The sequence below is a fragment of the Anneissia japonica genome, unplaced genomic scaffold, assembly GCF_011630105.1.
Source record: "Anneissia japonica isolate Jap-2015-1 unplaced genomic scaffold, ASM1163010v1 scaffold1698_len283567_cov170, whole genome shotgun sequence".
NCBI classification, from domain to species: Eukaryota; Metazoa; Echinodermata; class Crinoidea; order Comatulida; family Comatulidae; genus Anneissia; species Anneissia japonica.
Genome location: NW_022747456.1, coordinates 187,607 through 200,816, shown reverse-complemented (window position 1 = coordinate 200,816; position 13,210 = coordinate 187,607). Strand labels below are relative to the sequence as shown.

Sequence of the window (13,210 nt, the reverse complement as noted above, 5' to 3'; positions counted from 1 at the left end):
AGGTAATGTTTTGATTGGTTAAACACTTTTGGTACTAGTACATATAAGTTTGCTAATATAGATAATTTTTTCATTCCTGATGATGACATAATTAATGTCGAAATATTGAGTCCCAACACGATGGCGTGTATTTCAACACTTGGAGTATGTATTATACTTTCTTATCTGAGATTAATCAGTGGACCTTTCGGTCAATACATTTCAAGCCTTCGATATTTGTTCGTATGCCTATTATTATGATAGTAATATTTTTGCGCGTTACAGCCTTAAATACCTATCTGTTGAAACAATCTCAGAATACAGGCTTTTGCCCCGTGTCCCCATCTTGGGGTCAAGTTCTGGGGCGGATGCAGGGGTGCAGAGGGTCGCATCGCCCTAAATTCTATTAAGAAAAGTAAGTGTTGTATTATATTGTTGATATGTCTGCCAGAAAAGGGGGGTGGTGGGCGCAATCTGCGAGCGAAGCGAGCAGCCTTAGACCTGGGGCCAGGGGCCGCCTAGGGCCCACGGCGGAGTGCAAGGGCAAAGCCCCTGGTGGGGGTCCAAGGGGGCGACCCCCCCCCCTTTGAAGCACAGCACATTTGAGGAATATGAGGTTGTATTGAGTCGATTTTAACTATCTAGCATGGTAGTTTTCAGTAAGAAATGAATTTAAAAAAAAGTGTATGTCTTTTAAAAGAAATTTTAATATACAGAGTACCTGCAATATACAACTATGAAATGTGTCATTAAATTAATAATAATTCGTCTACTCACAGCTGTGGGTTTTAGTACCTCTTCCATGAACATCTCAAACTTAGTTTGACAACATTCAAAGGCTCATAAATGTACACCATTTCAAAGAGAAATTTCACTTCTAGAAAATATGATGAAGTTTCTCAGCAACATCGAGAAAAAGGAAAACAACTATCCAAAATCCGTTTAAAAAAAAGTTGTCAAACAACAAAATCCGCAACTGTGTAATAACATTGAGTAAATTACAAGTTTTCTATTTCTCACCAAGTGGATTTATGAATAGCATTCTCCTAGGGTGTTTTTGTAGGAAAAGAAGACTTCAACACTGTGGGTGTAATTTTATTTATTTATTTTTTTTTTTTTTGCAAAAAAATAGAGGGAGAGCGTACGCCCCATACGCCCCCACACCAAAATCCGCCACTGGAAATAGACCTAGGCCCTATGTTTAGGTAAGCCTACTTTGTTCCATTTCAATTAGAGGCAACAGCATTATACAATTTCATACAGTATATCATGTAAATTACACAATGATGATTAAACCAGGTACTGTACTTGAAAACAATAAGGAAGTAAAACTTACACGTCGAAAGTGTCAAATGTTGTCTACACAAAAACTGTACTTTTTAAGATTAAGTCTACTGAAGGGGTGTCGTCAATGGAGATGTGCACACATATCAGTGTACTGTGGTCATTGTGCATGGGGTTGTCTGACAGCACATACCTGCTGACCTCGATGGAGAGTGATAGATTGCACGAAAGTGTCCATGCTGGTGCATCTGCGCTTAAACTTTGTTTGTAGCTATGCATTGCGCGATGTGACATAGAATCAACCTTTCTATGGAATTGTGTACCGGTATCCATTCAATTATCTCCAAAAGAAAATTGTGATAAAAGAGGGGACGCGCGTCGCAGGCGCCCCCCCCCCCCCCCCCCTAAATCCCCCCCACCTCTCTAAATCCGCCCCTGTGAATTATTCTTAAGATTTTTAAGGTATCAGAGTGCAATTTCCTGGCACCTAGAGCTCCATATTCTCTAAATTGAAATGCGTATGGACTCACAGTTTCGAAGTAAGTAAATTAAATACGTCAAAGACATGTTTTTAAGTTGTAATTCTATGGTACCGTACATCACACATTAGATCTCTGTGGTTGCCGAAAATAGCTGATGAAAGATCATGAAAATTCATTTTGACTATAATATTGGTGATGATAAGTTTCCACAGATAAGTCGAGTCGGGACTCACTTTTACGATACGGTCGGATAATGATGCTTAGGTTCTGGCCCTGTTCATCAAAGCAAGGCGTCGTCGATTAAAGATACATCGGCCGAATGTGAGTAGGCTTATTGTTAGAAAAGATTAAGACAATATAGAGTATATGCTTTAACGATAGACCTAACCCGGAAGTCGGCGACTTGCACATTTGCTGGGGCATTTGTTTTGTAGCGAGCACTTGATTGGAATCGCGAATTGAGGATGGACGGAGACTTGACAGCTGAGATTTTACCAACGTCCAAGAACCAGGGAGCCGGCGGCCGCTCAGGCCTAATATTAGTCGTGATAGTTACCAGTTGTATTATAAGTCTACTAGCCTTAGTTTTATCTGCCGTCAGCCTAAGCAACAAGGGTACAACCAATATTAACGTACCGGAAAAATTTTCTAACTCAGGATCCGATGGTAAGTCAACTGCATTAAAAATAGCCAGTAGAATATGAAAAAAAAACAGCGGGAATTTGAACCGCCAAAATATTAAGAAAATATCTATTAGATATTATTATGACTTACACTTTTTCTATAAAATGTTGGATAATGTCTCACAGCGTACTATTGCAAGGGGCTTTTTGGATGGTAAAATAAAGGGGAAAAAAAAGAAAGAAAGAAAAAGGAAAAATTGATCGCCAAAAATGCCTCAGAGGTTATTTGTGGGCCCCCTAGGGATTATTATCTCGATCGGCCCCACTTTCACCCCCCCCCCCTTCCTGTAAGCACAAATATATATATATATATATATATATATATATATATATATATATATATATATATATATATATATATATATAGCGTAAGAAATGAAAATCCAATTCAGCTTTATTGAAACGTAGGGATAACTTCTCATACATCCTAGGCAAACAAATATGCAGGTCTTCTGAACTAAAGTCCTTGATGATATGACCAAACGGACGCAAATTCATGAAAAACACAACACATTTTAAGAAAAGAACTAAGAATTTAATTGTAAACATGTTTCGGGTGTTCTCTCCAACCCATCATCAGTACAAACAGAAAATCAATAAACAAAAAACTCGCCATTCTTAACTAAGATTATATATACAAAGAATTGAATGAATATTAATTAGTTAAGCCAAAATGTTACCAATTAAGGTAACGAACGATCGTTCTAGATAATCATATGCAAGGTGTGTAGAAGGTGGAAGGAAGCAATAGTTAAATGCCACAATAAAACATTGCTTTATTGGATTTTTTTGATAAGGAGGTGAGGGGCTCTTATGGATTTGGGACCCCTGGAGCTTGGGGCTTAGGTTCAATATATAGGCCTAAATCCAGTTGAATCACGGGTGAATTTCCTTTCATGAACGGAATTGTTTCGAACTGTTTCAATTTTTAACATGTGAGTATTTCCTCAAAGTTTAACAACACAGTCACTGATGCGTATATAGGTGAACCGAAGTTCTTCAAATTTACAGGGGTTGGTAATCAATTTTTCAATACTATTGGCCTACTCTCTGATAGCCGAGATTTGGAAACATGTTCGGTTGCCAATATAAATAAAATCACTGAAAGGCTATGATTAGTAATGTATAGTATAGGGCCTACGTCAATACATAAAGATTTACGGTATCAATACCAATCTCAAGGCCTCGTGAAAATATCACACAATTAATCGAAGACCTTGGTTCCAACTCACTTTAGTAGGCCTATTTGTAGCCCGCTTTTGTATTTTGTAGAGTACAGACAGTAGACTATCCTCTCAACCAAATTCTTACATGTGTTTGAAAGTACATTGTGCGATCGGATATTATCCCTGGATTCCTGTTCTACACAAGGACCTACATTGTAAAGGTGTGCGTATATTTCCGGATTTCAGTTGAACCAACATTGCCTAGCACTACGTAAATTCTAGCCGTGGCAGGAATTTATCCCGCCAACTTATTATATGCTTACAATGTATATAATACATTAGCATTTATAAATAAAATTGAACCAAATTTTTATTAAAATGAGTGCATCTGACACATGAAAACCAATGGCAATCGATAAAATCGATGTACGGTTTGCCTTAAAAGAAAAATCTAATTAAAAGCAATGGTTTGTATTTGTAGACATTACCACAACTCCCTGACATTACATAGACAAAAAAGAAGTCACTTATTTCATCTATTATTACCTAACACCAAGGCCGACCCTCTTTAAGCAGTAGGCCTACATTTTGCATCAATTTGTAATAAAGGAAGGTCGAACGTATGGCAGGATAGATAAGAATGAATCTCGTTGGACCAACGAGTTTTTGAAAGCAATATAGCGGAAGCATATAGGACATGGGAAGGATAGAGACGACACGTGGAATCAAAATGCATTATTGAAGGTCTATGACACTATTATTTCATTTTATTTCAATTTCATCCCAAAGAAGGAAATAGTCTGGTTTAATAAAAAAGACATGATGATACTTGCTTACACTGGACCAGTGACTTAACCCCCGTGATCCCACGAGGGGCGCAGCCCTTGAGTACACACTCAAAAAAAGGCCTAGAGAGGGCCCCGTGTCCTCCTACTACTACTTAGCACTTTACTATTGAGCCTAAACAGTGGCTTAACGCCGGTTCCTTTCCTGGGGCTCAGTCTCAGCCCATGGGCCCCAGAGAGGCACTCAAGTCCCTCTTACTCCTTTATATTTTGTTTTAAGTAGGGGGACCCTCCTACTACGAACCAGCATCAGGGGTGGCGCCAGGATATATAACTATACGACAATTTAGGGAATTCAAGGGCTTATTTTGATCGATGTTGAGTCTATTAATGATGTAGAAGAGTGGGTTTGCATGTATGCTCCAAGTAAAATGCAAAGGATACATAATTTCTAAAGTTTTGATTCGTAGTTTGTTTTGTTTTTTTTGTTTTGTTTTTTTTGTTTTTTTTGCTGTTCTTGTAATTCAAGTTTTCTTTAATCATGCAGACCCCATTGTAAATAAGTTCCAATTGGAACTTTTATGGGCTATCCGGCATCTCTTGAATTTCGTCCTTTTTTGTGTATGTATTTTCTTGTATTTTATGTATTTCTTAATGAATTTTGCTGTTATTTTCGGAGATGTAAATAAATCAATTCAATTCAATCCTTCTTCCCGACGGAGCATGTTTTTCTCCCCGACGTGGAGGGGCAGCTCTCTCCCTGACGGGGGATTCTATTGAAATTTAAAATAATGTGTGTGCAACATAGGCCTATTTGTAGATTAAGCCACACTTTATTTTTTGCATTGTCTAATTTAATAAAATACGGCAGACTTTTCAGCTTTTTAAGTAGCACCGAGGGGTGGGGGTGTCAGACTGGGAAGATTTATGATAACTAACTATTACTGTCACTTATATACCGAAGAACAAAACTTGGTGAGATTCGCGGCCCACCCACAACCAGGGCTCAACCCATGAGCCTCCCCTGGTGCTGACCACTTGCAACTGCGCTGCCTCTGGATTCCTTGGCCGCCTTCTGATGACCCTTTCTACAATTTTGATCCCTTTAAGCATCTTGGATAGGCCAATGGACCCGAGAGTAGTATAGGCCTTTTTACAGGTTAGCAGGTTAGAGAGGATTCGCTAGGTGTCGGGCTGCTCAAGCACATTATTCTCTCTTGACTTTGTATTTCAGTGTCGAATTTTGTTCATTTTTTTTTACATAAACAAGCAGAATATAGTCTGAATCTGTTGGTACAGTAACATTATTATAATCTTGTGAATATAATAATTAAATCAGATATGTATATGTCCTTCTTCAGATTCATCGTCGGACAAGATATGGACATTTGCTATTGGACATGATGGAACAAACTTGGAGTACATGTAAGTTGATCCATGAAGATGCATAGACTATATAGCACCTCGTTGGTTGGACAACACTCGGTTTTGGTAATAGTCCTATTTCATACTGTTGCCTGGTTCTCACGAGAGCCCAAGTATTCGGATCGGGAGTCCAATAACAATTGTTAAAATATTCTATTCATTTTTTGACGTTATGTATTTTTTATTCAATTATTATTGTGCAATAACGTAACTTAATTAAATAATAATAATAATAGAACCAATAATTTTAACTTAAAAATTACCAATAACGTAACTTAATTAAATAATAATAAAACCAATAATTTTAATATTAATGTGAATTGAATTGTATTTTTCCTATCTTAATTGTGTAGTATAAGCAATTTTAACTTATCTTATTTTTCTTAATAATATCTTCTCAATTTTAACTGATTTTAATGTTTTATTGGCCATTGTAATTTAAGTAATATATGTCCTTATCTATTTTTATATTTATTTTTTAATTGATTGTTTATCTTGTTTTAGTGTAGTTATAATGTGAAGCGCCTTTGAACATGATTACTTAATGGAAAGGGCGCTATAAAAATGTGGTAAATAAATAAATAAATAAATCGGGAGCTAACCGTTAGCGGTAACCGCGTTAGCAGCTGTGTGAGAACGCCCGAACGGTTAGCAAGCGCTATCGGTTAGCAAGTTGAACGCGTTTGTTATCATCAACCAATCGCACGTACGCGTTTATAAGTTCCAGTTTCTTATTGGCCACAGTGATTCGATCATCATATTCTTGGTATCTGGATCGGGATTTTCTCATGGATGCACAACAGGTAACGGTTAGCATGGATCCGAATCCTGCTAACCATCAGCTGCCGTGTGAGAACATAGCCTGTAAATCCATGGAGGAAAGAATGTTTTAACATCATCGTGATAAAAAAAAAAGAGAGAGAGAAATCCAGGTTCAAAAAATAGCGAAGCCTACGCCCTACTTGAAATATGCCTTTTTTTGTTTTAATAATATAGGGCCTACGGTATCACCTCGTGCTGTTTTACAAAAATGAGATTTGTGCATAATTACACTAAAAGTTTTAAGGTTAATAACAGATCAAAATTACAAAAAGCGTTCAACTATAGAATAAAATACGCGTCCGAAAGAGGTCAAGGTGGATTGGCAATTAGATAATTGCAGTAAACCTATAGGAAGATTGTTTTAACATCGTGATCAAAAAAAAGGAGAGACCCCGGTATTCAAAAATTAGCGAGGCATACACTCTACTTGAAATACGCCTTTTTTATATTAAGAATCAGTGAAATTTTGCCCAGATTCAGTGTTGATAAAAAAAAAAAAAAAACTCATTGAGGAAGGCTTATTACCGCAGCCTTAATTTGTTCTTATTTTGTTCAGAATTTTTCTTTTCATTTCATTTCATTATTTATTTGGTCATTTACAACAATAACAACAAAAAAGCTGAAATTTGGGGAGACCAGGAACAACCAGAGTGAACCAAATCACTGTAGCAAAGCCGGTTTACCCAACCCCAGATTCAGCAACACGTTGAAACATCAAACATTGCAGCGAATCAAGCAATTTCAGCAGTCTCAGTGTTATTATTTTTTTTAATTGTATTGGTTGACCCGGACTGAGGATCCCCGGAAGTATTAATATTTTGGGCATAGTATTGCAATCGAGATACCGTATAAGTAAGCCAAAACGGCGGAAGCGCTTAATCATTTCATTGTATACCAATCTGTTATTTCGATTACAGTATTAAAACACCAGAATTTTGATAAATACTCAAAAAATAGGCTCCTGATTGCAGAAACTATGTCAAAATTAATCTAACTAGTCCATTGTCGGAAAATTGCTATCAGCCAATGGTCATCTGTGAAAACGTAGGTCCATTTACCAACTCTCTTATATGTTGGATCGGTAGTTAACGCGAACTCGAATTCCAATTTACAGAATAATTTGAACACATTACATTTTACAGAGGAATTCGACCGCCACAGTAGGCCTATAGAGTACATCTGCACAAGTGCAGTATATTCAAAATATTGTAGGCCTATAGGTCTAATTCAATTTTCTAAATACAAAGTCGGGTTACTAATTAGCGTATTGAGAGTTGTTGATTGGATAATTATTTCAAGACGGGAGATTTATAAAATATAACGTTCCAATTTTAGGTGTATCTCAAAAACTAGGCCTATCTATAATAATAATCGTTTTTCTTTTTTATAAGTGACGAAATATCGGGTACTCTCCGTGGCTTCCACGTGGATCTTGTCAATGCAGGTGAGTCCGAGTAACTGTCTTTTAATCATTTTGCTGAGTCATCATTCCAAATTAAACTTTCCTTCTTGTGTAATATTTATTTATTTATTTATTTGTGACACTTCACCTTTGTATCAGTGGACCTCACAATCAGTGGTGCGGTCTTAAAAAATACACAGAAGAAAAAGAAGAGAAGAATCTTAACATTAACAATCAATACTTAACTAAATACTTAAAACTTATTATCGAGTATTATTAAATACTTATAATGCTTAAGAAAAGCACCAAAACTCCAATGGAACAATTTTAACAAAATAAGTAAAAGGAAATCAAAAGAAATATACTGCATGCAAATGAATATATCTTAAGCCTACCCAAGTACATGTCCCATAAATAAATATACATATATATACACATACACACATATATACACATATTTATATAATATAAATCATCAAAGGTACATATACAGTGTTTTAATAAGGACATGATGGAAAATCGTAGGCTACCCTGTAGCTTTTCAACGAATAAAGTCCTATGAAAAATCATTGTGTAATAAAATGCCTCCGACGGGATTCGAACCTGCGACCTCTCACTGACAAGACGAGCGTCATAACCACTAGACCACGAAGGCTTCATGGTTGAACAGGTCCTTTGATGATTTTATATATATATATATCTATATATATATATATATCTATATATATATATATATATATATATATATATATATATATATATATAATAACACTGTAATAGCACAGTTTCCTGCCGAGGGGTGGCGCAATTGGACCGACAGAGGATTATAATAGCTTGGCGGTTAAGATTCTTGCCTTCCAATCCCAGGGTAATAGGTTCAAATTCTGACCAACCAACTCCACATCTTAAGCCTTGCATATTGCGTAGTTTGTTTAAAGCACTGTATGTAGGCCTGTATGTTTGTCTTGTGAAAGCGATTGTCACCCACAAGTAGGACAGTGATATATTGTTCGCTATTGACAACCCTTGGTCCATGTAGGCCTATACTGTGGGCCTAAATAAATCAAGCTTCTGAGGGGGGTGGGGGTGATCCTATGGACGAATTTTTTTATGCCCCTGGAAGCTTCAGATCTCTTGCCGTTGTATTCTTATTCTGATGACTTCACACTTAGTTAGTGATTACTACCGGGTGGAGAGCGCCCCTTTGCCACCTCTGGATCTACCATTATTAAACTAGACAGACTTTTATAAATATTTTGGATTACTGATGAAATAAATTATTTTGTTAACCTCAAAATAATGAATGATGACTGTTTCTGAATTTCAATGTACAAACAATCAATAAAATACCATACGCTTTGTAATATTGCAATAATATCTTTGATGGGCCAGATTGACATAGACCTATTGTTAACAATATACGAATCGATACTGTTCATTGTTACTTTTTTTTTCTTCAAGATAATTTCAAACGCCACGACTCCCATCAATAAACTCGGTATCAGCGAGCGTAGTGTTACAGTAGTCGTTGACTATGCAATGCAGAATCAAGGGTGGCTGCGCGGTGGCGCGCGCCTCAAAAAAGCTCGCTCTCGCAGTGCCCCTCCCCCCACCACCCCACACCCATCATTGAAACAAGTTTGAAGTAAAAAAATCTCGCTCAGGTAGATAAAAATTATCTAATATAACCATATATGCAAGCTGGTGTCCCCTTACTTAATTATGGAATCGCTCCCATCCAAATCACTTGTCGCGCCCCCATCAGCCCTCCATCTATTTTAGGACTCCTAAATACGCCACTGGTTGACTACCATATCATGGTTTCTTGCTATAATGACATTCTGCTGTCTTTATGTGGTTTCCAAAATGAGCACACCACGATTTTATTCATGTACATGTACAATACGAAACCTCTTTGCTCTCGTGAGCCAACAAATTTGTTCCTTAATTTATTTGATGGCGGATCCAGGGGTGAAAATGAGACTCTGGGGGAATAGCCCCTCAACACCAATGAAGGGAACATCACATCCCCTCCTGGATTAGGCCTACCACTCACCTCCTCCTTATCCACCCGCCTCCGGCAAAAATATCACTTAACATATCATTTAACGTTTGTTCTATTTGTCATCTCCGTTTTAAATAAATCACTGCGTGCTTAGGCCCACTTCCGAATATTAAGACGACGTTACGCCATAGCACCATTTCTTATTTTGGCTCTTCATTACGAAAACGAGCTGCGACCTTTTTTAAAAATTCGACTCTACCAAGATTTGTTCAGAGTTAATTTAATCGTCCTATGTTTATAACACTACACACTTAGTCTTTATCAAGATGGGCGCATTGAAATATCCAATTATTAAATTATTTGGTTTCAGTGTGCGAGATTGCAAACAAGAATTGTGTCCTGATGTGGGATCTGTATACGAACTGTTGGGAATCTAATGCTGGTGGACTACCTCGTGGTGGAAAAGGCTTGATGAATAGCTGGTATGATGCCTGCACAGGTAAACATAGTATTAATAACGGGGCGCAGCAACCTACAGCCATATAATATCGGCGCTGGTTCGCGACACGCTCGCCTATGGTTCTGGTGGTGGAACAAATCTTCTCGGATAGGGACTATAAACCGTAGGCCCATTGTGCATAAATTGGCTCATGTGCACTTCATAGAAGCCGAAATAAATAATGTTCTGAAGGAGGATGATCCTTTGGTGGCGTTTTCTATGCCCCTAGAAGCTTTGGAGTTCTTACCATTATATTCTCTTATTCTAATGAGTTCATACTTAGTGATCAACTACTACCGGGTCCATCTTTCGAGACGAGTAGTGTTTACCCCGGTGTACTGGTACGTACCGTACATTTCCTATTACCCTGCGGTTATGGATCATTAGGTCCTCTGCACGATGTACCTTCGTAATTAAAATAATAATAATAATAATAATAATAATAATAATAATAATAATAATAATAATAATAATATCATTATTATTAATGTTATTATTATAGTCATTAATTATAATTGAATTATAATGATATCAATTTTGCATTTTGTAGGTTGGTTTGGAACATACGAACGAAGTCGTACATTCCAATTTACTGATGCGTTCCGTAAAGGGTTCAATGGAATATTTTATGTAAAATCTAGCAACCCAAATTCGTTCGACCCGACCAATATAAGTGGAAAGAAGATAGGATTTCTAGATGGTGACGCCACCGATGAACACTGTGTTGCCAGAAACAGTGACCGAATTACGGTTAGTTAATCTGATACCAATGTAATGTAAAGTACAAGTGAACGCGAAAATGTTATCACCATTTATGTATACTATTTATCATTATTCCTCCTAGGCCTAATATTATTTATTTGTTTTGTTTTATTCAGAATCTCACATAAAAAATGTCAATTTACATCATCATAAAAACAATACAATAAAATTTAATTAAAAAGACACGATGATTAAAGGAATAAAAAAAAAATGATGCCATGGATAACCCGTAAAGTTAAGAAACTTATTTCCAATGGCGTCCATATACAAATAAATAAATAAATTGGCAGTTTATAATAAAATTTCACACGAAACACCAGACACAACATCAACAATATAAAAACAAGAACTTAAACTAGGCGTAATAAGCTATAATGTGGATAGTATGTAGCAGTAGTGTTAGTAGGGCGCACTAACACTAACTGCTTGCAGACTATACCTGGATGATTAAAAATATTCACAATAATACGCAGGCAATAATGTGTAGAATATCGGTGGACGGAATGTATTAAGCATTTGTGTTATTTAGGCCTTTGACGTGGCTGTCAATATGACGGTTTTGTTTGAATTGTATATCTTTATTTTGAAAATCACATTTTTATTTATTTGTAGGGTGCAAATATACTTCCAAAAAATATTCGTCATTACGTCACGCCAATGCAACTTAGTCAAGCAGTTATTTCTGGTGAGGTAAGTACTTTAAAATAGGGAGGTTTCGCATGCGAACGCATACGGTTAATGTGACGTATACATCTTCATTTATGACGTCATACACCGGTTGCAATTCGCTAACAGTGTGGACGACAAGCAAATCTCGCTCACTACACGTACGTGAAAAACGCGTAGGAAATTTTTTGATTTCTAGTACGATCTTCGTTTTTTCCAGATTTTACATTAAGTTTAAAAAATAAATATGTATCTTTAACAGCCATTTTTGTGACTGTTGCAGACAGCAAGTTGCGATAGAATGCGTCTCATTTTGGGGTCGGTATTAAAAAACATCGGGGCTTGGTGGTGTCGGATTTTCCTGTAGGCCTAGGCCTAGCTTATTATAGTAGCCAGGCATAAAATGTTATGAGTCATGAAATAACTTCTCTGAGTAACAAGGGACGGAGTGTTATTCGGCTACCACTTCCAATTCCAACATAGGCTTACTAAAACTTTAGGAAATGCGAAAATCTGATTTTGACTCATGCGAGAAACGGAATAGCTAGGTAGGCGTAAGGCCCTACGCTTAAATGTCGCTGTCATTGCGAAAAGCAGAGCGGATAAGGAGAAAAATCGTGCACTTCTGGAAGAAAGCATGAAACTTGTTTTTGATCTTGTTTATTATATGATGCAAAAACGCTTCTAGACAGTCGAATACAAAATGTTTTATTCGTGTATACATATACAACAGGTGGGAAAAGTGCGGCCCGCGAAAATGAATTAAAAACCCTATGTGTGCGGCCTGCCAAGCAACATTGGCTAGAAAACATCTTATTGTTTACGGCCAGACGCCGATTATGTAAAAAAGTAACATTAAACTGAGAATAAAGTGGTGTAAAAGCAGTGCTTTGAGGATTTTGGAAACTCAATGGAAACATATTTCAGGTATATATTTATTCAATCAGACATACAACAAAATAAATTCATTACAAAATTGCTTAAAAAGACTTACATTCAAATACACAAATCTATATATAAAATTAATCATTATAAAAATTACTCATTACAAAATCATTTAAAATTACAATTCAATATACAACATTATTCATTATAAACTTATTCATTCATTAACAAAGAACATTCGACAACAGTAACCTTTGGCAATAGAGATTGAATTGGAGGCTACTGGGTTAAAATAACATTACTGTACACAGGAACAACAAAAAAAATGCCAATAAAATTTAACGAAAAAAACTATTATAAATTAA

The 13,210-nt window shown here is 36.5% G+C and overlaps 1 protein-coding gene across 2 annotated transcripts in view; it reads left to right on the top strand.

The window, feature by feature from the left end:
- Positions 1-13,210, top strand: part of LOC117120496 (arginine-binding periplasmic protein-like) — a 43,646-nt gene that overhangs the window by 19,935 nt on the left and 10,501 nt on the right. The window contains exons 1-6 of one of the 2 annotated variants that reach the window (XM_033265510.1): positions 2,028-2,411; positions 5,741-5,804; positions 8,018-8,070; positions 10,404-10,532; positions 11,083-11,282; positions 11,907-11,984. In XM_033265510.1, coding sequence (XP_033121401.1) covers positions 2,210-2,411; positions 5,741-5,804; positions 8,018-8,070; positions 10,404-10,532; positions 11,083-11,282; positions 11,907-11,984 — 726 coding nt within the window. In that variant the 5' untranslated portion in view covers positions 2,028-2,209. Of the gene's footprint in view, positions 1-2,027; positions 2,412-5,740; positions 5,805-8,017; positions 8,071-10,403; positions 10,533-11,082; positions 11,283-11,906; positions 11,985-13,210 lie in introns of those variants that run through there. The other variant, XM_033265509.1, reaches the window with a different exon arrangement.